Source organism: Mobula birostris, chromosome 6 (assembly GCF_030028105.1).
Source record: "Mobula birostris isolate sMobBir1 chromosome 6, sMobBir1.hap1, whole genome shotgun sequence".
NCBI lineage: Eukaryota > Metazoa > Chordata > Chondrichthyes > Myliobatiformes > Myliobatidae > Mobula > Mobula birostris.
Genome location: NC_092375.1, coordinates 156,298,863 through 156,324,035, shown reverse-complemented (window position 1 = coordinate 156,324,035; position 25,173 = coordinate 156,298,863). Strand labels below are relative to the sequence as shown.

The window sequence follows — 25,173 nt, the reverse complement described above, 5'->3', positions numbered from 1 at the left end:
TTTATCGTGCAGTTGAAATTCTTTTGAGCGCTGGTAGCATAAAACGTGTGTGCGCATCATAGAGGGAACATTGCCTCCAATCCCATGCTTCCATAGGTACTGTTTTATTTTAGTCTTCTACTTACATCATGCACATCCTATGACAGATTAGGAAACAGCAACCCAAAACAATACATAAATTTATTTTGAATTTAATTAAAATGGACAACAAAAATATATACACATTTCGTATTACGTTGTGTAGAGTTGTTGCTGCTTCTTCAAATGTCAAAAGGAGGCAACTATTCAAAACAGAAGCATTACGTTTCTAAGTCAATCATACAACCTTTATAAAATAAAAATGGGCCATAATTCTGCAGGTTCAAAACTGTTTTATTTGTTTAAGAATCAATTTCTCCACCAATGACAAAGTTGCATAGAACATACAGATGGTTTCAGTTCTGGAAATACTAACAGGAAGAGCAATTCTTCAAGCATTTAAAAATAAAAAATATATGTTTTACCAGTTCTTTTTAATATAAATCATACATTCAAAGAAATAGACTAGATTTGTAGTTTCTGATAATGACATACTTAGTCTTTTCTGTAAGCACTTACAATACAGAATGGTAAACCAAGGTCAATTGACATCTGTGCTGTTGATTATCTCCAGAAGCTTGCTGGGGCTTCAAACAAGATGAGTCAATACTTGGGCTACTTATGCAGGCCCTTAAATTAGCTGCAAGAGTCACGAAGATGCAAGGGAAAATACATGTTTGAGAGGGTGAACAAAAGTTATCCCCCAAGTGTTTACTATTGAGCCATCTGCGAAGAACTGTGCAATAGCAGCTAGGTGACAGGTCTAATATCCTCTTTATACATATGCAGTTAGCTCCTGCTTAATACAATTTTCCTGAAAGCATGCAAGACATTAAGAAGTTGCCATGGCAGTTCTAAGTACATGACCAATGGCATTTTTAATCTTATTACCAACACTAAAATCAAGTAGATCAGTGGTACAGAAGAGTTGAGGAACCTTTGGTATCAAAGAACCTCTTAAAATATTAGCCAAAATAACCACATAATCATTACATACCACATCAAGATTCCCCCCCCCCCACCCCCACTCCAAAATACTATCTTGTAATTCTGGCACCCATAAGCACACTGGAATACAAAATTGATCATATGGAAATAACTGAACTCTGACATCTTGGAAATACCATACCATGTAAAGGTGTTTCACTAACTGGATTAATTTGATAAAAGTGAATCCATATCACATACATTAATGAATTTGCTATTTATAATTAACAATCTTGTTCTGTACCATTATTTGCTGAATCTTCAAAGAAACAGTATGCTCTTAATCAAAAATGACAATAATCATAAAATTCAAAAACTGCCACCCATATGTGGCAGTGCCCCAATCTTCTGTACCTCAGTAAATAAGCTTTGCTTGCACTCTGCGTCCAAAGTTGCAGTAATTCCATGCAACTCCTCTCTAATACACTTGGTCAACTTTGTAAAGCTGTGACAACAAGTATAATTACGTTCCTTCCCATTTCAGAGCTGGGCCCGCCCAGATTTTTTATTTCCTGGGAAGCTTTTTACAGGATTAATTATACCTGTTCTAATTACTAGATTTCATTTGTTGTTTATCCTATTACAAAACCAAGATACAAGTCATTTTGAAATGGATACAAACAATGAAAATGGTATAGAGACCTATAGGGACTGCTCAGTACATCCTAATAACAGTTAACAGTACAGCAGACAACCAGTTTTAAGTCTTCCCAGTGAATGTAACAAGCTAATTAGAGCAGAGATGGTGACTTCGAATTCAGTATTTATTTATTCCAAAGATCCGAACTCCATGTAGTTGAGGCAGCTTAGGAATCAACACTGTTAAAAGAGATACTGTATTGACAAAACAATGTGTTGGGTCATACTTCGTATAAAAGCTGGCCAGAAAGTACCTAGAAAAGAATAAGACAGCAAAATGAACATCAGAATCAAATGCAGTACTAAACATCTTTCTTTACAAAAATGCACGCAGTGTAATTAAGTTCCTTAACCAATACCTCAAAAATACTTGTTGATTGGAATGTGTATTTAAATTACTTTTAAAAAAAAGTCTGCAAAATTTGTGGATCTCCTCTGCACCCCCCCCCCCACCTCCAACTCTAACAGGATACATGGATATGGAGAGAGAATATATTTTTTTTTAGTTTAATATTTAAGCATTATTCTTCAATATATCCATCATCTACAAATTTAGTGAGGGTGTATAGTTGGCCTGGCCTTCAATGGAAATGTGCTGTAAGATCTTATCAATTTTCAATTTCCTCCACGGAAAGCACTTGGACGTCCTTCAAAATTAGGTCAACTGAAAGTAGTGGCAGCTCCTAATTGATGTGAATGCACCAATGCAGCAGACTGGCTGATGCAATCTTGGTTGTGGTTTTAACACTAACCACATCTTCCTACACAACCATGCTCAAGTCACAGACAATATACAATTCCCACCACAGCTCCCATCAATGTAGAATCAAAGTAAATTTATTACCAAAGTACATTCATGTCACCATATACAATCCTGAGAACCATTTTGAGGAAGCACAATATAATCAGTGAAAGACCACACCCAACATGATGGACAAACAACCAAATTGTAAAAGATGACAAACTGCAAATACAAATGAAAAATTAAAAAAAATTAAACAAGCAATGAGCATCAAGAACACGAGATGAAGAGTCCTTGAACGCGAGTCCACAGGTCGTGGGAAGTTCAGTGATGGTGCAATGAAGTTGTCCCCTTTGGCTCAAGAGCCTGATGGTTGAGGGGTAATAACTATTCCTAAACCTGGTGGTATGGGTCCTGAGGCTCCTATACCTTCTTACTGATGGCAGCAGTGAGAAGAAAGCATGGGATGGGTAGTGGGGACCTGCTCTGTGTAGACATGCTGAATGGTGGGGAGGGCTTTACCCGTGATGAACAGGGCCATATCCATTACTTTTTGTAAGGGTTTCAAGGGCATTGGTGTTTCTATACCAGGCTGTAATGCAACCAATCAATATGCTCTACAGAAGTTTGTCAACGTTTCAGATGAATCATTTAAAACATGACATTATCATGTGCCCACTTAACTTCTCAATGTTTCACTGTTATTAATCCTTCAGTCTCCACAACTTTTTCTTTGTCTAAACCTTGGTACTCATTTGCTGTCTTGTATCGAATTCTGCTGGCCTTTCCTCTTATCTGTTTCCATGATCTCCAAGATTTAGTCCTCATTCTTGTCTTTTATTGTTCCACAGCTGACAATTACCACCCCTACTGCATCACCCCTGTCCAATGGCTCCCCAGCCCAATATCTGATACTGCTACATCAAACTCCTCAGCCAACAATGCAGGAGCAACTCCAAGGTAGACGCCTCACCAAATTCCTATTTCGGTGTACATACACCAGTACAAATGCAATGCTTAGAATAGGCTTCCAACCTCACGTGAAGCCATCCTATTAACAGGAAAGGAGCAAGGACATGATTGGAAACAGTAACCTATGACATTTCCTTATGGTATTCGCTAAGAAATTTAAAATTTAGGATGTTCAATACAGACTGATTTTCGAAGAGCTAATTAATATAACTGTGCTCTCTCCTCACAGTATAATGGAATTAATTCACTCAGAGAAAGTGCAGGATCAATTGGTCAAAGAATCAAGTTTACATTCATTTTCAGTGCATTCACAATCCACGTATTGAGGAGGGTGCCTTTTGAAATTGCTACCAGAGCAATGTCCAAGCTCAAGCATCAAGAACACCGTGCAAAGGTTTAAAGCTCATCAAAAGTCACCAGAACAGAGCACATAAAAGAAACATGTTCTTACAGAATGATTGGTGATATAGTGAGGAATTTTCTGGAAGATGTGAACTGTACTCCATAATCCAATTGTTCCCAGTGTGTCAGAAGTCTAGCTTTCCCTTGGTCTGGTGTTTCAAAGGGTGTCCCCTTGACTGCATGCAAGAAGACATACATTCCCTGCAACAAGTGAACATCAGTTATGTTAATACTTAAAAATCATTCCACCCCAAACAAAAGATCAGAAAGAAGTTCTGAGATTCATTGCAGTGTAATAATTTCCCCAGGAAGGAAAAATAAAATCTAATTACCTTTGAATTTAAATTAACACTTCCTACAATGACAGTGTAATGGGGGAAAAAAATGGGACTGACTGGTTTGTTCTACTAGGACCTACCACAGAATCAATGGGCCAAATGGCCTTATACTTCATAATTTTTTTTGGTTACACTGTGTCTGAGTTCTTGGAGAATAAATTTTAAAGAATAATATTTAAAACAGACCAAGTCAAGATAAATACATAGGATTGCAAGCTTTAAACTTTCAGAACTAACCCACTTTTAGTACATGTGAGTTGACAATCAAGTAATATCCAATAATGGAAGCGATACAGCAACGACAGAGTGAAACATATCCCGTATATATCCATGGATTGACATTCCGAGGAGATACAGGCACAACGCGAAGACCAATGTGCTTAGTACCTACATGTGATGTCCAAAATGGCAAGCATTCCATTTCCTCAACACTAACTTAACCTGCTCAATGGGGGATACAAGGTTCACCAGCTAGAAGCAGAACCTTAGGGCACTGCCTTCAAGCATACTCCTCCTCAACTTCATGGTCATTAAACCATTGTAACATACAGAAAGGAGCTGCTTTCATCAACACTAAACACTGATGTGATAAATCTGCTACACAAAATGCAGATTGTGTCAGCTGAGTTCCTCCAGCATGTTGCTGCAGATTGTATTATCTCCTTTTCTTGATCAAGTGTTAATCACGCAAACAACCAGATTCTGCACTTGGATGTTGAAGTAATAATATTCATATTCTTTATTAAAATATATTGATGTTTCTACCTCATACCAATCTATAATCAGAAAATATTGATGTATTTTCATAACTTGATTGTGAAAGTACATGCTTTGATACAAACATATCAGAATGTAAAACCTCAGCAAGTACTCTAGAAAATAAACTTAGTCAAATTCATCAGGATACAGCATGGAATAGGCCCTTCGAGCCGTGCCACTCAGCAACTCCCGATTTCACCCCAGCCAAATCACAGGACAATTTACAATGACCAATGAACTTACCAACTCTAATGTCTGTGGACAGTGGGAGAAAACCAGGGCACCCAGAGGAAACCCATGCTGTCATGGGGAGATCATATCTGCTATTACAGATACTGTAACAGCAGGACAATAGCATAGTGGCTGTACAACGCTTTGCAGCATCAGTGATCCAGGTTCAATTCGTACCGCTGTCTGTAAAGAGTCTGTACATTCTCTCCGTCACCGCGTGGGTTTCTTCCCAGGCACTCCGTTTCCTCCCACAGTCCCAAGTTCTACCAGTTGGTAGGTTAATTGGTCTTTGTAACTTGTCCTATGCTTTGGCTAGAATTAAATCAGGGGATTGCTGGGCAGCACGCTTGAAGGGCTAGAAGGGCCTATTCCATGGAAACATAGAAAAATTACAGTACAATACAGGCCCTTCGGCCCACAATGCTATGCTGAACATGTACTTACTTTAGAAATTATCTCAGGTTACCCATAGCCCTCGATGTACCTATACAGGAGTCTCTTAAAAGATCCTATCATATCCGCCTCCAACATCATTCTATGCACTCACCACTCTCTGCATAAACTTACCCCTGGCATCTCCTCTGTACCTACTTCCAAGCACCTTAAAACTATGCCCTCTCGTGCTAGCCATTTCAGCCCTGGGAAAAAGCCTCTGACTATCCACATGATCAATGCCTCTCATTATCTTATACACCTCCATCAGGTCACCTCTCATCCTCCGTCACTCCAAGGAGAAAAGACCGAGTTCACTCAACCTATTCTCTCATAAGGCATGCTCCCCAATCCAGGAAACATCCCTGTAAATCTCCTCTGCACCCTTTCTATAGTTTCCACATCCTTCTTGTAGTGAGGCGACCAGAACTGAGCACAGTACTCCAAGTAGGGTCTGACCAGGGTCCTATAAAGCTGTAACATTACCTCTTAGCTCTTAAACTCAATCCTATGGTTGATGAAGGCCAATGAACCGTATTCCTTCTTAATCACAGAGTCAACCTGCGCAGTAGCAGCTGTATCTCAATAAATAAAAATCAAACCTCTCTAACCCTATTTTCACATTAATCATTTACACATAATTAAATTTCCTCCACAGCAACAGAACAAATAAAATGAACACAGTAATCTGAATGGCAAATCTGGATGAATGAGATTGAATACAACTCTCCAGATTTTTAAAAGAACATCTATAAGCTTAATAAGTACAAATTTGAAAATCATTATACCAAAATTTAACATGAAAACCATCATCAGTTACTCACCAGGTTGTGGATTACATTAGTTAACGTCCACACTACAGGGACGGTGAAGAAGGGGATGCTCAAGAGCACGATATGAAGCATTCCAACTCCAAGTGCATAGGTCAACCATATTCCACGGCTGTTCATTACCCTCGTGTTTGGATTCACCTCACTGTGTGCCACACCAACGTTCATCTTTTTAACCTGCAAGGCAAAAATACACCTTTACTTTCCTGAAGTCATGATAGAATTGCAGAATCATATCAATGGGGTTCTGAAATTAGCTGATTCAGAGCAGTGAACCTGGAGGTTTAAGGCACAATAGTGATGTACACAGGTGATCACTTCTACACTGCAAGTTTGTGGATGTCACCATGAGATTTATGAAATGACAGTTCAATATTCAATATTTACCCATATTCCTTTGGGTATTTTGTATGTGTCTTCATTTATGGAAGACACTAGCAGTGTGCCAGATATTGTAGTGTGTGAAGGAAGAGAAGTTACTATTACAAGGGCGAAGATGCTCAAAAAGCTGAAAGATCCAAGGGTGCACAAGTCACCCAGACCAGATGAACTGCACCCTAGGGTTCTGAAAGAGGTAGTGGTAGAGATTGTGGAGGCATTAGCAACGATCTTTCAAAAATCACTGGACTCCGGCATGGTGCATGAGGACTGGAAAATTGCAGATGTCACTTCACTCTAAGAAAAGAAGGCAGCAGAAGGGAAATGATAGACCAGTTAGCCTGACCTGAGTGGTTGGGAAGATGTTGGAGTCAATTGTTAAGGACGATGTTATGGAGTACTTGGTGACACAGGACAAGATAGGACAAAATCAGCATGATATTCTTAAAGGGAAAATCTTGTATGACAAACCTATTGGAATTCTTTGAGGAGATTACAAATACTAAAGGTAAAGGAGATGCAGCAGATGTTGTATATTTGGACTTTCAGAATGCCTTTGACAAAGTGCCACACATGTGGCTACTTACCAAGTTAAGAGCCCATGTAATTACAGGAAAGTTACCAGCATGGTTAGAACATTGGCTGATTGGTTGGAGGCAGCGAGTGGGAATAAAAGGATTAGTTTCTGGTTGGCTGCCAAAGACTAGTGGTGTTCCGCATGGGTCGGTGTTGGGACAGCTTCTTTTTATGCTGTATATCAATGACTTAGATGATGGAATAGATGGCTTTGTTGCCAAGTTTGCAGATGATATGAAGATTGTGCAACGCCTACCAGTGGCGGCAACTGAGCTCGACAAAGGAGTGCTTCTCACAGGTCAGAGGCGGTTACTTAAAACGAGAGCTTCACGGGCATAAGTCCATTGTGCGGGGCCTGTCAGTGGCAGCAACTGTGGATCAGGGTACAGAAGAGATAAGCGGAGTGGCCATTGTCAGGAGAAGGTCAGTGGCAAGAGTAGAAGCGATAGGCTTTGGCTCGTTCAGGCTTCGGTGGAAGTATGCTTCAGTGAGGTAACTGGGTAGGTGGACTTCGTGTTTGGTTTTTCTTTGCATTTTTTTTTGAGGAATAGAGAGCATGTCGGTTTTGCTCTGGGTGTTGGATGTGGGAATCGTGGGAATCTCCCAGTCTCCCATATGGCCACATCTGCGCCAGGTGAAATGAGATGCAGCTCCTGAGAGACGGTGTTAGGGATCTGGAGCTGCGGCTCGATGAGCTACAGCTTATTAAGGGAGTGAACAGGAGACAGAGAGGAGCTACAGGAAGTTAGTCACCCCGAGGCTGCAGGAGTTAGATAAATGGGTGATGGTCAGAGAAGCAAGGGGAAGAGCTCAGATTGTAGACAGCAGCCCTGTGGCCAACCCCTCAGTAATCGTTATCTCATTTTGGATGCGGTTGAGGGGGATGACCTGACAGAGGACGACCACAGCGATCTGGTCTCTGGCACTGAGCCTGGTTTCCTTGGTGCAGAAGGGAAAGAGGAAGATGAGGAATGCGGTAGTCATAGGGGATTCCATAGTGAGGGAAACAGCCAGGATCTGTCAGCCTGATAGAGATACCCGCATGGTGTGCTGCCTCCCAAGGTACGGGATGTCTCGGATCGGGTGCGGAGTATTCTGAAGGGAGAGGGTGAACATCTGACGGAGGCTGAAAGGTGACCCGATGGGAGGCATTGATCGTACGGATAGTCAGAAGCAAGCACGAGAGGGCACAGTTTTAAGGTGCTTGGAAGCAGGTACAGAGGAGATGTCAGGGGTAAGTTTTTTTTTGTGTAGAGTGGTGAGTGCATGGAATGGGCTGCTGGCGATGGTGGTGGAGACAAATACGATAGGATCTTTTAATAGACTCCTGGATAGGTACATGGAGCTTACAAAAATAGAGGGCTATGGATAACCCTACATAATTTCTAAAGGTAAGGACATGCTTGGCACGGCATTGTGGGCCGAAGGGCCTGTATCGTGCTGCAGGTTTTCTATGTTTCTAAGTCTTGGTACATGTTGGTACCAATGTAATAGGTAGAAAAAGGGAGGAGGTCCTGAAGAGAGAATTCAGGGGGTTAGGTAGGAGGCTGAAAAGCTGGACCTCTAGGGTAGTAATCTCAGGATTGCTGCCTATGCCACATACTTGCGGGTACAAGAATAGCATGATCATGCGGATTAATGTGCGGCTGAGAGACTGATGCAGGGGACAGGACTTCAGATTCCTGGATCACTGGGGCGTCTTCTGGAGGAAGTATGACCTGCACAGAAAGGATGGGTTATACCTGCGCCCAAAGGGGTCCAATATCCTAGCGGACACATTTAATAGAGCTGTTCGGGAGGGTTTAAACTAATTTGTCAGGGAGATGGGAACCGGAGTGATCGGGCTGAGGAAGGGGAAAACAGAAATAATTCAGAGATAGCATGCAACAGAGATGATAGAAAGGACAGGCAGGAGATGAGGCATAATCACAACCAGTGGGATGAGTTACAGGGCAATAGAGGCATAGTGCAGTTACAACAGAAAGCAACAAATACTGGACTGCAAGTGTTATATTTGAATGCATGCAGCCTAAGGAATAAAGCGGACAATCCTGAAATTCAGCTACAGATTGGCAAATATGACGTTGTGACCATCTCAAACTTGGCTAAAGGATAGCTGCCATTAGGAGCTGAATATCCAGGGATATACGGTGTATCGGAAAGATAGGTTAGTAGGCAGAGGGGGTGGTGTGGCTCTGTGTATAAGAAGTAATATTAAATCATTAGAAAGAGATAACATCGGATTGAAGGTGTAGAGTCGCTATGGGTTGAGTTAAGAAATGGCAAGGGTAAAAGGAACCTAATGGCAGTTGTATACAGGCCTCCAAACAGCAGCTGGGATATGGATTACAAATTACAGCAGGAGATTGAAAAGGAGTGTCAGGAAGGCAATATCATGATAATCGTTGTGGATTTTAACATGAAAGTGGACTGGGAAAACCAGGTCAGAACAGGACCTCCAGAAAGTGAAGTTGTAGAATGTCTAAGGGATGGCTTTTTAGAACAGCTTGTTGTGGAGCCCACTAGGGGATCGGCTGTACTGGATTGGGGGTTGTTCAATGATCTGGAGGTGATAAGAGAGCTTAGGGTTAAGGAACCCTTAGGGAACAGTGATCACAATATGATCGAGTTTACATTGAAATTTAAGAGAGAAAAAATAAAATCCTATTGTGTCAGTATTTCAGTGGAATAAAAGGAGATTACAATGGCACGAGAGGGGAACTGGCAGCAAGCAGCAATGGCTGGAGTTTCCGTGAAAAATGAAGGAAGTGCAAGACAGATTTATTCCAAATAAGAAGAAATTTTCAAAGGGAAGAAGGCCACTACCGTGGCTGACAAGTGAAGTCAGAGCCAAAGTAAAAGCAAAAGCAAAAGAGATGGCATACAAGGAAGCCAGAGCTAGTGGGAAGATAGAGGATTGGGAAGCTTTTAAAAACTTGCAGAAGGAAACTAAGAAGGTCATTAGGAAGGAAAAGATGAATTATGAAAGGAAGTTGGCAACTAATATCAAAGAAGATATTAAAAGCTTTTTTAAGTATCCAAAGGGTAAAACAGAGTTCGAGGGTAGATATAGGACCAATACAAAATGACACTGGAGATATTGTAATGAGAGATGCAGAGATGGCAGAGGAACTGAATGCATATTTTGCATCAGTCTTCACAGTGGAAGACATCTGCAGTATGCCAGACATTCAAGAGTGTCAGGGAACTGAAGCATGTGCAGTGAAAATTACGACTGAGAAGCTGCGCAGGAAGCTTATTGGTCTGAGGGTGGATAAATCTCCTGGACCTGATGGAATGCACCCTTGGGTTCTGAAGGAAGTAGTTGAGAGAGATTATGGATGCATTAATGATGATCTTTCAAGAATTGATAGATTCTGGCATTGTACTGGAAGACTGGAAAATTGCAAATATTACTCCACTATTTAAGAAGGGTGGGAAGCAGCAGAAAGGAAACTATAGACCTGTTAGCCTGACATCAGTGGTTGGGAAGTTGCTGGAATCGATTCTTAGGAATGAGATTACGACGTACCTGGAGGCACATGACAAGATAGGTCAAAGCCAGCATGGTTTCCTGAAAGGAAAATCCTACCTGACAAACTTACTGCAATTCTTTGTGGAAATTACAAGCAGGGTAGACAAAGGAGATGCAGTAGACGTGGTGTACTTGGATTTTCAGAAGGCCTTTGATAAGGTGCCACACATAAGGCTGCTTAGTAAGATAAGAGCCCATGGAATTACAGGGAAGTTACTAGCATGGGTGGAGCACTGGCTGATGGGCAGAAAACAGAGTGGGAATAAAGGGATCCTATTCTGGCTGGCTGCCGGTTACCAGTGGAGTTTCACATGGGTCGGTGTTGGGACCACTGCTTTTTATGATGTATGTCAATGATTTGGACTATGATATTAATGGATTTGTGGCTAAGTTTGCTGATGATACAAAGATAGGTGGAGGATCAGGTAGTGTTGAAGAAACCGAGAACCTGCAGAGAGACTTGGGTAGTTTCAGGGAATGGGCAAAGAAGTGGCAAATGAAATACAATGTTGGAAAGTGTATGGTCATGCACTTTGGTGGAAGAAATAAATGAGCAGACTATTATTTAGATGGGGGAGAGAATTCAAAATGCAGAGATGCAAAGGGACTTGGGAGTCATTGTGCAAGATACCCCAAAAGGTTAACCACCAGGTTGAGTCGGTTGTGAATGTGGCGAATGCAATGTTGGCATTCATTTCTAGAGGTACAGAATATAGGAGCAGGGATGTGATGTTGAGGCTCTAAAAGGCACTCATGAGACCACACTTGGAGTATTGTGTGCAGTTTTGGGCTCCTTAGTTTAGAAAGGATATACTGACACTGGAGGGGGTTCATAGAAGATTCACAAGAATGATTCCAGGAATGAAAGTGTTACCATATGAGGAACATCTGGCAGCTCTTGGGCAGTATTCCCTGGAGTTCAGGAGAATAAGTGGGGATCTCAGAAACATTCTGAATGTTAAAAGGCCTGAACAGATTAGAAATAGCAAAGTTATTTCCCATGGTAAGAGATTCTACAACAAGAGGGCACGACTTCAGGATTGAATGATGTCCATTTAGAACTGAGATGCGGAGAAATTACTTTTGTCAGAGGGTGGTAAATCTGTGGAATTTGTTGCCATGGGCAGCTGTGGAGGCCAAGTCACTGGGTGTATTTAAGGTAGAAATACATAGGTTCTTGATTAGCCAGAGCATCAAAGGGTTTGGGGTGAAGGCAGCGGAGTGGGAATGACTGGAAGAATTGGATCAGCCCATGATTGAAGGGCAGAGCAAACTCAATGGGCTGAATGGCCTACTTCTGCCCCCTATATCTTATGGTCTTATTGCTATAGTGTTGAGGAAGCAGGTAGGCTGCAGAAGGACTTAGATTAGGAGAATGGGCAGGAGAGTGGCAAATGAAATACAATGTTGGAAAATGCATGGACATGCACTTCGGCAGTAGAAATAAATATTTTCTAAATAGGGAGAAAATCCAAAAATCTGAGATGCAAAAGGACTTGGGAATCCTTGTGCAGAACACCCTAAAAGGTTAACTTGCAGGTTGAGTCAGTGGTGAGGAAGGCAAATCCAGTGTTAGCATTCATTTCAAGAGGTCTTGAATACAAGAGCAGGGTTGTGATGCTGAGGCTTTATAAGGCACTGGTAAAGCCGCACCTTGAGTACTGTGAAAGTTTTGGGCTCCTCATCTTAGAAAGGATGTGCTGACATTGCGGGAGGGGGGGGGGTCCAGAGGCAGTTCACAAGGATGATTCCGGGACTGAAAGGATGTTTGATGGCTCTGGGTCTGTACTCGCTGGAATTTAGAAGGATGAGGTGGGGGGGGGGGGGGAATGTCATTGAAACCTTTCGAATGTTAAGAAGGCCTAGACAGTCGATGGGGAAAGGATGTTTGGCATAGTGGGGAGCTTAGGACAAGAGGGCACAGCTTCAGGATAGAGGGGAATCCATTTAAAACAGAGATGCAGAGAGATTTTTTAGCCAGGGGGTGTTAAATTTGTGGTATTTATTACCACTGGCAGCTGTGGAGGCCAGGTCATTGGGTGTATTTAAGGCAGATAGGTTCTTGATTGGACACAGCATCAATGGTTACAGGCAGAAGGCCAGGGAATGGGGTTGAAGAGGGGATAAAAGGATCAGCCATGATTGAATGGTTGAGCATGAATGGTGGAGCAGACTCAATGGGCCAAACGGCCTAATTCTGCTTCTATGTCTTATGATCTGTAGTATGAAACTGTTCACTTTTCCACCCAATGGTATAAAATTCCATACTCCAACAACTGGCTGCAAAAAAAAAAACAACTTACTTTCTTTCCTCTTCCCCTCCCTTATTGCCCATCCCAATTTCAATTGTCATCAGTTAGTGACCAAATTAAACTCCTGAACTCAGGCCTATCAACATGTTTACTCCAAAGTCACTTCACAGTTTTGGAAGGAGGGTGGTGGGGGTAGGGTGGTTGAGGAATGAAAACCAAACAGAAGGTGGAAGAGGAAAAGTAACTTAATAGAAAGGCACTTCAAATTTATAATCAAAAATGTTGATTAGCAATGGAGCACATCAAGAATTAATACAGATCAGAAGCAGGGTTATTAACACTGTCTTATATGATGCGCAATTTGTCTTATGGCAGCAGTATGCAATTTGTCTTATGGCTGTGCAAAGGCAAATTACAATAAATTTCTATACAAACAAAGCATGCAAAAGGAGAGGAACTTCAACATTTTCATATGATGTAATTTGACCTTTCCGAATCCTTCTTATTAACTTAAAATATATGAATAGAGGAGCAGAGTTGACAACATTATTGAACGTGTTTGATTTAAGATAATGGTTTAGCCTTGTTTTTTTCCCCCGTTTTTCTGGGTTTAGTATTTAGTTTTCTTTTGTTTCTTTCTGGGGTTTTTCTTTGTACTTTTTTCTTTTTATTTCTTTTTTCTCTATGTTTAATTATATCATGAGTTTGGATGTCTATTATACTTGTATTATTTGAAATCTTTTTTGTATATGCTTATTAACAATATGATGGTTCCAATCTCTCTGTGTCAACATTGTTATTCTGTTTATAATTTTGGAAAATTAATAAAAAGATTTAAAGAGAAAGAAAGGAGAGGAACAATGAAGTAGCATTCTTGCACTGTTCAGAAATCTGATGGCAGAGAACAGAAGCTAAGAGAGGTAATAAGAGGGCTTATCTCAGAAGACGAGGGTTCTTAGTGATGAATGCCGCCTTCTTGAGACACTGCCTCTTGAAAATGTCCTCGATGGTGGGGTGGATTATGCCTTTGATGGAGAAGGCCGAGCTGATGGAGAAGAATGAGAGGTCACAGTTTGAGGATAAAGGGGAAGCCTTTTAGGACTGAGATGAAGAAAAACTACTTCACACAGAGAGTGGTGAATCTGTGGAATTCTCTGCCACAGGAAACAGTTGAAGCCAGTTCATTGGCTATATTTAAGAGGGAGTTAGATATGGCCATTGTGGCTAAAGGGATCGGGGGTATGGAGGGAAGGCTGGTATAGGGTTCTGAATTGGATGATCAGCCATCATCGTACTGAATGGCGGTGCAGGCTCAAAGGGCCGAATGGCCTATACCTGCACCTATTTTCTATGTTTCTATGTCTACAATCCTCTGCAGCACCTTGTGATCCTCCATACCATTGTATTGGAGCCATCATACTGGGGTGTGACACAACCAGTCAGAATGCTCTCCACTGTGCCTCTTATGCATATTCTACAGTGCCTATAAAATGTATTCACCCCCTTGGAAGTTTTCATGTTTTATTGTTTTACAACATTGAACCACAGTGGATTTAATTTGGCTTTTTTTTTGGACACTGATAAACAGAAAACTTTTATGCCAAAGTGAAAACAGATCTCTACAAAGTGATCTAAATAAATTACAAATATAAAACACAAAATAATTCGTCACACAAGTATTCACTCCCTTCAAGTCAGTATTTATTAGTGGATGCACCTTTGGCATTTAAGTCTGTGTGGATAGGTCTCCATCAACTTTGCACACCTGGAAACTGCAATTTTTCCCAATTCTTCTTTACAAAACTGCTTAAGCTCTGTCAGATTGCATGGCCATCTTTAGTGAACAGCCCTTTTCAAGTCCAGCCACAAATTCTCAATTGGATTGAGGTCTGAACTCTGACTTGGCCACTTCAGGACATTAACTTTGTTGTTTTTAAGCCATTCCTGTGTGGCCTTGGCTTTATGTTTGGAATCATTGTCTTCCTGAAAAACAAATCTTCCAGGATTTCCATATATTTTGCTGCATTCATTTTACCCTCTACCTTCACAAGCCTTCCAGGGCCTGCTGCAGTGAAACATCCCCACAGCATGAAGCAGCCACCACCATGCTTCATGGTAGAGATGGTGTATTTTTGGTTTCAATTTTGGTTTCATCAGACCATAGAACCTTCTTCCAGCTGACTTCAGAGTCTCCCACATGCCTTCTGGCAAACTCCAGCTGAGATTTCAGGTGAGATTTTTCCCCCCCAACAGTGGCTTTCTCTTCGCCACTCTCCCATAAAGCTGTGACCAGTGAAACACCTGGACAGCAGTTGTTGTCCGCGCAGTCACTCCCATCTCAGCCACTGAAGCTTGCAACTCCTCCAGAGTTGACATAGGTCTCTTGGGGGCCTCCCTCACTGGTCCCCTTCTTGCACGGTCACTCAGTTTTTGGGGACAGCCTGCTCTAGGCAGATTTACAGCTGTGCCATATTCTTTCCATTTCTTGATAATTGACTTAACTGTACTCCAAAGGTTCAGTGACTTAGAAATTTTCTTGCATCCGTCTCCTGACTTGTATTTTTCAATAACCATTTCATGAAGTTGTTTGGCATGTTCTTTTGTCTTCATGGTATAGTTTTTGGCAGGATAATGACTCACAAGCAGGTGGACCTTCTGGATGCAGGTGTATTTTTACCACAATCAATTGAAACACCTTGACTGCACACAGGTCTCCAAAAACAGATCTATGTAACCTCCAAAACCAACTGGCTGCACCAGTGACGATTTGGTGTGTCATATTAAAGGGATGAATACTTATACAATCAGTTGTTTTGTGTTTTATATTTGTAATTAATTTTAGGTCATTTTAAAGATCAGTTTTCACTTTGACATGAAACAGTCCGATTCTTTTGATCAGCGTCAAAAAAGCCAGATTAAATCCACTGTGATTTCAATGTTGTAGAACAATAAAACATGAAACTTCCAAGGGTGGTGAATTTTTTTTTATATATATATAACAGAAAACTGGCAGGCAACATAAAAACGGACTGTAAAAGCTTTTATAGGTATGTAAAAAGGAAAAGACTGGTAAAGACAAATGTAGGTCCCCTGCAGGCAGAAACAGGTGAGTTGATTATGGGGAGCAAGGACATGGCAGACCAATTGAATAATTACTTTGGTTCTGTCTTCACTAAGGAGGACATAAATAATCTTCCAGAAATAGTAGGGGACAGAGGGTCTGGTGAGATGGAGGAACTGAGCGAAATACATGTTAGTAGGGAAGTGGTGTTAGGTAAATTGAAGGGATTGAAGGCAGATAAATCCCCAGGGCCAGATGGTCTGCATCCCAGGGTGCGTAAGGAAGTAGCCCAAGAAATAGTGGATGCATTAGTGATAATTTTTCATAACTCGTTAGATTCTGGACTAGTTCCTGAGGATTGGAGGCTGGCTAATGTAACTCCCCTTTTTAAAAAAGGAGGGAGAGGGAAACCGGGGAATTATAGACCGGTTAGCCTAACGTCGGTGGTGGGGAAACTGCTGGAGTCAGTTATCAAGGATGTGATAACAGCACATTTGGAAAGCGGTGAAATCATCGGACAAAGTCAACATGGATTTGTGAAGGGAAAATCATGTCTGACGAATCTCAGAATTTTTTGAGGATGTAACTAGTAGAGTGGATAGGGGAGAACCAGTGGATGTGGTATATTTGGATTTTCAGAAGGCTTTTGACAAGGTCCCACACAGGAGATTAGTGTGCAAACTTAAAGCACACGGTATTGGGGGTAAGGTATTGGTGTGGGTGGAGAGTTGGTTAGCAGACAGGAAGCAAAGAGTGGGAATAAACGGGATCTTTTCAGAATGGCAGGCGGTGACTAGTGGGGTACCGCAAGGCTCAGTGCTGGGACCCCAGTTGTTTACAATATATATTAATGACTTGGATGAGGGAATTAAATGCAGCATCTCCAAGTTTGCGGATGACACGAAGCTGGGTGGCAGTGTTAGCTGTGAGGAGGATGCTAAGAGGATGCAGGGTGACTTGGATAGGTTGGGTGAGTGGGCAAATTCATGGCAGATGCAATTTAATGTGGATAAATGTGAAGTTAAGCACTTTGGTGGCAAAAATAGGAAAACAGATTATTATCTGAATGGTGGCCGATTAGGAAAAGGGGAGGTGCAACGTGACCTGGGTGTCATTATACACCAGTCATTGAAAGTGGGCATGCAGGTACAGCAGGCGGTGAAAAAGGCGAATGGTATGCTGGCATTTATAGCGAGAGGATTTGAGTACAGGAGCAGGGAGGTACTACTGCAGTTGTACAAGGCCTTGGTAAGACCGCACCTGGAGTATTGTGTGCAGTTTTGGTCCCCTAATCTGAGAAAAGACATCCTTGCCATAGAGGGAGTATAGAGAAGGTTCACCAGATTGATTCCTGGGATGGCAGGACTTTCATATGAAGAAAGAATGGATGAACTGGGCTTGTACTCGTTGGAATTTAGAAGATTGAGGGGGGATCTGATCGAAACGTATAAGATCCTTAAGGGATTGGACAGGCTAGATGTAGGAAGATTGTTCCCGATGTTGGGGAAGTCCAGAACGAGGGGTCACAGTTTGAGGATAGAGGGGAAGCCTTTTAGGACCGAGATTAGGAAAAACTTCTTCACACAGAGAGTGGTGAATCTGTGGAATTCTCTGCCACAGGAAACAGTTGAGGCCAGTTCATTGGCTATATTTAAGAGGGAGTTAGATATGGCCCTTGTGGCTACGGGGGTCAGGGGGTATGGAGGGAAGGCTGGGGCGGTGTTCTGAGTTGGATGATCAGCCATGATCATAATAAATGGCGGTGCAGGCTCGAAGGGCTGAATGGCCTACTCCTGCACCTATTTTCTATGTTTCTATGTCTATGTTTCCATATATAGGCTTATGACTATGAGGCCAAGTACAGCTCCGATGGCACACTGAAGTTTGCTGATGACACCATTGTTGTTAGCTGAATCATCACATAGGACAGTGTCTGAAAATCTGGCTGAATGGTGCCACAACAACCTCTCACTCAACATCAATAAAACCACAGAGCTGATTATTGACTACAGGAGGAAACCCGAGGTTCATGAGCCGGCTTCATCAGTAGATCAGAAGTGGAGAGGGTCAGTAACCTAATTCCCCAGCGTTATCATTTCAGACAATCTGTCCTGAGTCCACACGTGCTATTATAAATCGAATTGACTTTATTTCTTACATCCTTCACATACACGAGTACAAATGTTACGTCTCTGTCGAAATGTGCAATTTATAGTAATTGTAATAAATAGTAAAACAACAGGGCAGTCAATACAACATAGAAATACAATTGCATCAGCATGAATTAATCACTCTGATGGCCTAGTGGAAGAAGCTGTCCCAACGCCTGTTGGTACCGTTTCCCAGATGGTGGCAGCTGGAACAGTTTGTGGTGGGGCAATTAGGGTCCCCAATCATCCTTTTTACGCACCTGTCTCTGTAAATGTCCCAAATACTGGGAAGATCACATCTACAGATGCACCGGGCTGTCTGCAGAGTCCTGCAATTGAGGGAAATACAATTCCCATACCAGGCAGTGATTCCGCCAGTCAGGATGCTCTCAATTGTGCCCCTGTAGAAAGTCCTTAGGATTTGGGGACCCATACCAAACTGAGGTAAAAGAGGCACTGTTGTGCTTTTCTCACCACACAGCCAGTATGTACAGACCACGTGAGATCCTCAGTGATGTGTATTACAGCTGTTCACCCTTTCAACCCCAGTTCCATTGATGTCAATAGGGGTTAGCCTGTCTCCATTCCTCCTGCAGTCCACAACCAGCTCCTTTACTTTTGCAACACTGAGGGAGAGATTTTCTTGATACCACTGTGTCAGGGTGATGACTTCCTCTCTGTAGGCTGCCTCATTATTATTTGGGATAAGCCCAATCAATATAGAATCTTCAGCAAATTTAATTAGCAGATTGGAGCAATAGGTGGTGACACAGTCATGGGTATACAGAGAGTAAAGGAGGGGGCTTAGGGCACAGCCCTGGCTCCTGTATTGAGGGTCAGAGGGGCAGAGATGAGGGAGCCCACTCTTCCACCTGCTGACAATTTGACAGGAAATCCAGGATCCTGTTGCACAAGGCAGGGTAAAGGCCAAAGTCTCTAAACTTCTTGTGAAGCCTGGAGGGAATTATGGTGTTGAATGCTGAACTGTAATCCAAGAACAGCATTCCTCTTCTCCAGATGTGTAAGGACAGTGCGTACAGCTGTGCCTATTGCATCATCTGTTGATCAGTTGTGTCAGTAGGCAAATTGTAGGGGGTCCAGTGTAGATGGTAGCATCCTGCAGATGTAGTTCTTGACCAGCCTCTCAAAATACTTGCTGATTATTGAGGTGAGTGTGACAGGACTCCAGTTGTTCAGACATGTTGGTCTTTTTGGGTACAGGAATAATGGTGGACGTTTTAAAGAGGAGGGCACTCTATACTGGAGAGGGAGAGATTAAAAATGTCTGTAAACACAGCTGCCAGTTGTGCCACGCACACGGAGTACCCGCCCTGGGATGCCGTCCGGTCCTGCAGCCTTGTGACTGTCCACTCACACCACCTGCTTGCTTCAGCCTCAGAGATGACCAAGGTGCAGGTTGCTTCGGGGGCTCGGTGTCGGCGATATCGAACCGAGCGTAAAAAAGACCTAGCTCATCTGGGGGAGAGGCAACGATGTTGGCAGCATTACTGTGCTTAGCTTTGAAGTCTGCGATGGTGTGCAGACCTTGCCATAAGCTGTGTGTGTTGTTCGTGGTGAGTCGTGTCTGGATCTTGTCCCTGTATTGTTGTTTCACTGCCTTGATGACCTTGCGTAAATCGTAGCTGCATTTCTTGAGTTTCTGTTGGTTACTGGCAATGTAAGCTGTCTTATGTGGTTAGTACTGCTCGCACGGAACTGTTGATCAAGGGTCTCTGGTTTGGATAGACCCTGACTGATTTTTGGGGGACAACATCCTCGATACACTTCCAGATGAAGCTCGTGACCCCATCCGTGAACTCAGAGACATCCTCATCACAAAAGACATTCCAGATTATGTCATCAAAGCAGTCCAGTAGCATGGAGACCGACTGGTCGGACCAACAGTGGTTGGTTTTAACCATGGCTGCCTCGTTTCACCTTCGGCCTGTACATCGGCAGAAGCAAGATGGAGGAGTGATCCGACTTCCCAAATGGCGGACGGAGGAGCGCTTTGTAAGTGTTGCAAAAGGGAGAGTAGCAGTGACCAAGTATGCTATCTCCCAGTGTGCTCACATGGATGTGTTGACAAAATTTAAGGGAGACTTTAGTCAGCGACACTCTATTTAAGTCTCCAGTGAGAATGAAGGCAGCCTCTGGGTGTACAGTCTCCAGGGTACAGTTCGAGAGCCAGGTCAGTATCAGCCTGCAGCAGAATACACACAGCTGCGAACTCCCTATACAGCCAGAAAGGTCAACACAGCAGCACAAAGTACCCACTTCTGGTGAACAAAAGAATTTGAGGGCATGTACATTCTGGGGGTCGCACCAAGCATTATTGACCATGAAGCATCGCCTACCTCCTTAACTCTTCCCAGAGAGGCTTTCAGACCTGTCCATCCAGAACAGGGAGAACCCAAAGGGCTCTATGGTGTGATCCAGTATCTCCTCCGTCAGCCAGGTTTCCACAAAGCACAAAACGTTACATTCCTTTGTCTCCTGCTGATTGGAGATTCTGGTTCTCAGTTCGTACAGCTTATTGGCCAGGGACTGAACGTTAGCCAGGTGTATGCTAGGGAGCACACCATCCCAACCTCACCAGGATGCCGGCCCTTCTCCCTCGCCTCGAGCACCAGTTCCAAGGTAGAGCCGGTGTAATTAATGAGTCTCCTATGGATCCCGCAAGCAGGAGTTCACAGTGTAGAAAATGTGGCTCGTTGTGGGTAAATGTTGTCATCCTGATGTTCAGTAGTCAGTCGATCATATCAGATGTGACTATCAGCTTCTTAAAGAAGGCATGGCAGCACCTCTACTTTCTTTGAAGTTTGCTGTTTCAGCATGTCATCTAAAATGTTGACGAACTTCTAAAGATGCACAGTGGAGAGTACACGATTGATTGCATCCTATGGAAACATCACAGCCCTTGAATGGAGAAACCTACAAAGAGTAGTGGATACGGCCCAGTCCATCACAGGTAATGCCCTTCCCACCACTGAGCATATCTACATGGAGTGCTGTTGCAGGAAAGCAGCAACCATCTTCAAGGACAGCTATCATCCAGGCCATGCTCTCTTCTCACTGCTGCCATTAGGAAGGAAGTACAGGAGCCTCATGTCCCATTCCACCAGGCTCAGGAACAGTTCTTACTCCTCAGACTCCAGAGGGGATAACTTCAACACTCAACTATTCCATAACCTACCGACTTATTTTCAAGGACTCTACAACTCATGTTCTGAATTTTTTTTTTAAATTTACTTATTTTCTCTTTTCTTATATTTGCATAATTTGTTTTCTTATGCATATTGATTGTTTGTCCATTGTTGTTGTGCACAGTTTCTTTGTAATTATTGTGAATGCCTGTAAGAAAATGAATCTCAGGGTGGTATATGGTGTCATATTTGTACATTGATAATAAATTCACTTTGATCTACAGAAATCTGCAAATGTTTGGTGACATACCAAACCACTTCAAACTCTAATGAAGCAGCCAACTTCATGACTACGTTAATATGGTGGGTCCAGGACCCATCTCAGAGAGGTTGTCACCTAGGAACTTGAAACTGTTCACATTTTCTACCACAGACCCCCTCAATGAGACTGGCGTGTGTTCTCCTGACTTCCCCTTCCTGAAGTCCACAATCAATTCTTTGGTCTTGCTGACATTGACGGTGAGGTTGTTGTTGCAACACCACTCAGCCAGGTGATTTATCTCACTCCTGTACGCCTCCTTGTTGCCATCCAAGACTTTCCTTACGACAGTGCCATCAGCAAGTTTATACACAATATCAGAGCCACACAGTCACGTGTAGAGAGGGTAAAACAGTAGGTTCACTACACATCCTGGAGGTGCACTGGTGCTGACCGTCAGTCAGGAAGCATTCAATGGACAAATCAGACAGGGTGGGGGAGAAATTGGTGAAAAAGCAGCTCAACCTTGAAATGTTGTGATGCAAATAACGACTCTTAGTAAAATATTCCTCTTCATTACTCCATTTTCACAACCTTTATGTCACTATAGTAAGTTTTTAACTTAAATATCATTTCTATAATTGGCTATAGAAAATTGCTAACAGTGATCCAACTGGTTTAACCAGTCTTTAGTGTAGACTTGCCTTTATCTATGCTTCAAATACATTCCCATTTACGATCCCCAATACGTTGGGCTTTAAGTCCTTAACCATTCCGTACTTTCACCACTACATTAAGTGGGTCACTTTCCCCAACCCTCTGCTTCTGCATATTAGTTATCTTAGTGTTTCTTTTTCCCTTTCCACCATATATACCAATTAAATTTTCTCAGCAAGCTTCATCTTTTTGGATATTTTATTGAACACTTTTTTAAATGGGTTTCCTCATCCCACCACCCAATCTGAACTGAATAACCTGGAGTCTGGATTTTGTCGTCTGCAGCAAATACAGATGGAAGATAAACATGCTAATCTAGAACTGAAGTTTGGTCCTTCTGCTCCAGACACTCCCATTGGGTGCGGTGGTAAAGCAAGAGATCTAATCTACTGTTTGTCTCCAAATCTCTACAGGTAAGAATGTCAGACAAGTGGACCCGTGGAAAGAGCATCTTTGGCAGTTCCACAAGCTTTACCAGCAAAAGGCAAGTGTATTTTAGCTCTGGTATTCTTGTAAATTCAGGGCCTACATACTGAAGGTGCAGCAAAACAACATACTCCATATAGTTGCAGAGAATCAGCAATTGCACTTTTTTTTTTGGAGGTTTTTGAACTCCAGATGTTTCAGTATATTGACATGGACACTAAACATTCCTGCCATCATTACAAGCATAAAACCGAGGGCAATAACTGTTTAAAAAAAAAGGTGCCAGAGGAACTCAGTGCCTTAGACAACATTTATACAGGGAAGGGTTCAGATCAGATTCACTGTTAATAGCCAGACCTGTCCAAATCTTCTACAGCAACAATTTTTAATTAATTCAAATTATTCTAATACAAAATAATGTGGTCTCATGCGTACAAAGGTAAAGAGGAAGAGTTAACCACAGACTCATTGGATTAATTTCTGTCCAATTGCTATTTATATCCCACTTCCTGAAGGGGTTCAAGAACTTATCAATGCCAGTGCATATGTGTACTATGCCCAGAGCTTCCATTACTTCATCTGGGCGGATATTAAATAGCTAGTGATTAAGGCCTGCAGGTTCATGCAGCAAAAGTTCTACTTACTCATTAAAAAATTTTTTTCTTGTAGCTGAAGTAGAATTTTAACTACATTTTAAAAAATAAACATAATTTTAAATATATATGTTATTATTTCATCATTCCACATTTATCTTTTATAATTTGTCTTAACTTTAATGTTCATCATCTCATTGTGTATATTTAAAGCAGAGCTTGATAGGTTCAGTAAATATGTTAAAGTTCATAGGGAGAAGGCAGGAGAATGGGATTGAGAGGGATAATAAATCAGCCATGATGAGTAGAGCAAACACAATGGGCTGAATGGCCTAATTTTGCTCTCATGTCTTAAATGCTCAGTAGAACCATCATCTGACATCAGAAGATTGTGGAACAAGTTCAACCATAAAAACTTGAGTAATTAATCCTCAGAGCTGGATTTCAGGATCATCCAGAAAATTGTTTTAGAATGGAATTGTGAAGGCCACTATATAACTACAAGCTCCCCTGTATCACATCTTCAATAGAAATAGACAATATCAGATAACATCTGCCAAAAGAGAAGCAATTACCATCCCAGGTGGATGGTAGTTCAGAATCAATTTCCACTTTACTGTTCCAGTAGCTACAAATTTTACTTTTAAGTCACATTTCCAAGGTCTGGTTGCATACAATATAGATCAAGAAATGTACCAGTCTAAACACCCCACTCTCTTCTCTATTGTTATTCAAATAAATCTTATTTTTAAAGCATAAGTGCCTATACAATGATGTCAGTGTTATCATATTTTCTCATTTCTACCTAAGATTTAACTTGAAACTTTTTTTATGTTCTAATGTTACCTCCGTGACTTATTAATACCTCAAATTATCCAATCTCACGTCAAATTTTGTATATTCATATCTGAACCCCAAGGTGCCACTTTATGACAAAATATGCATGCAGACCCCGCATTTTCCATGAAATGTGTCTTAGATTTCAAATTCTGGTCAGTTTTAAAGGTTGGGCTACTTTTTAAATGTACGTCTTAAGTGCCAGTGCAGCGTACAAGTTTAAATGGATTTTAGCAGGTTGAATCATTGCGGCAGTAAACACTGGGGAAAAAAAACAGCGTCAGTTTTATTGATGGCACTTACATTTTTACTTTAAAAAAAAAGAAAATGCTTTACATCTTACCCTTGGCCAAGGTGTATTGCTGACCTGACAACTTATAACTGAAGTTACAGTCCTTTTGTTTTGCAGGGACAAAGCTTTTTACCATTTCTATTCGAATCGACAATGCCAACAGCGTCTACAGGGGAGCTGCGACCGTATCTCATTTCTCCGAACAAATATCGACTTAACTCGACAGAGCATGTCGAAAACCATCAAGAATGTTTAATAAGTCCACAATACCTTACGAATAGCCAACGTTAAAAGCGCTAGATTCCTTGCAGTAGGCCACAAAGGAAAACAAGAAACGTCCAGCCCTTTACTCAGTGAACTACTCTACGTACGCAGGGAAAACCACAGAATACGCAGTTCTCATCTGGTGCTTTGCAACAAACAGCAGAAGCATACCCAGCCCAGTGATGATCTTACCAAGTCCGGAGGAGGACTGATTTCAACCGAGGGAGACACACGCCAGCTCCACACCTGAATCACCGTCCGCCGGATCCCCAGTACA

At 42.0% G+C, this 25,173-nt stretch overlaps 1 protein-coding gene across 1 annotated transcript; it reads right to left on the bottom strand.

Annotated features, from left to right (window-relative positions):
* Positions 1 to 351: 351 nt before the first annotated feature.
* ormdl1 (ORMDL sphingolipid biosynthesis regulator 1) lies at positions 352 to 25,170 on the bottom strand. The gene is made up of 4 exons (XM_072261694.1): positions 25,089 to 25,170; positions 6,405 to 6,587; positions 3,870 to 4,021; positions 352 to 1,958 (listed from the first exon to the last, which is right to left on the bottom strand). Exons 2-4 carry the CDS (start codon positions 6,576 to 6,578, stop codon positions 1,823 to 1,825), a joined length of 462 nt encoding a protein of 153 aa, XP_072117795.1. The 5' UTR covers positions 6,579 to 6,587; positions 25,089 to 25,170; the 3' UTR covers positions 352 to 1,822.
* Positions 25,171 to 25,173: the final 3 nt, after the last annotated feature.

What these genes read in the sequence shown, in the direction of transcription:
- ormdl1 (XM_072261694.1), bottom strand. Translation starts at nt 6,578, where the DNA reads ATGAACGTTGGTGTGGCACACAGTGAGGTGAATCCAAACACGAGGGTA. An exon ending in CTAATGTAATCCACAACCTG is followed by an intron (nt 4,022 to 6,404) that starts GTGAGTAACTGA and finishes CACTTGTTGCAG; the next exon opens with GGAATGTATGTCTTCTTGCA. An exon ending in ACTATATCACCAATCATTCT is followed by an intron (nt 1,959 to 3,869) that starts GTAAGAACATGT and finishes ATTCTTTTCTAG; the next exon opens with GTACTTTCTGGCCAGCTTTT.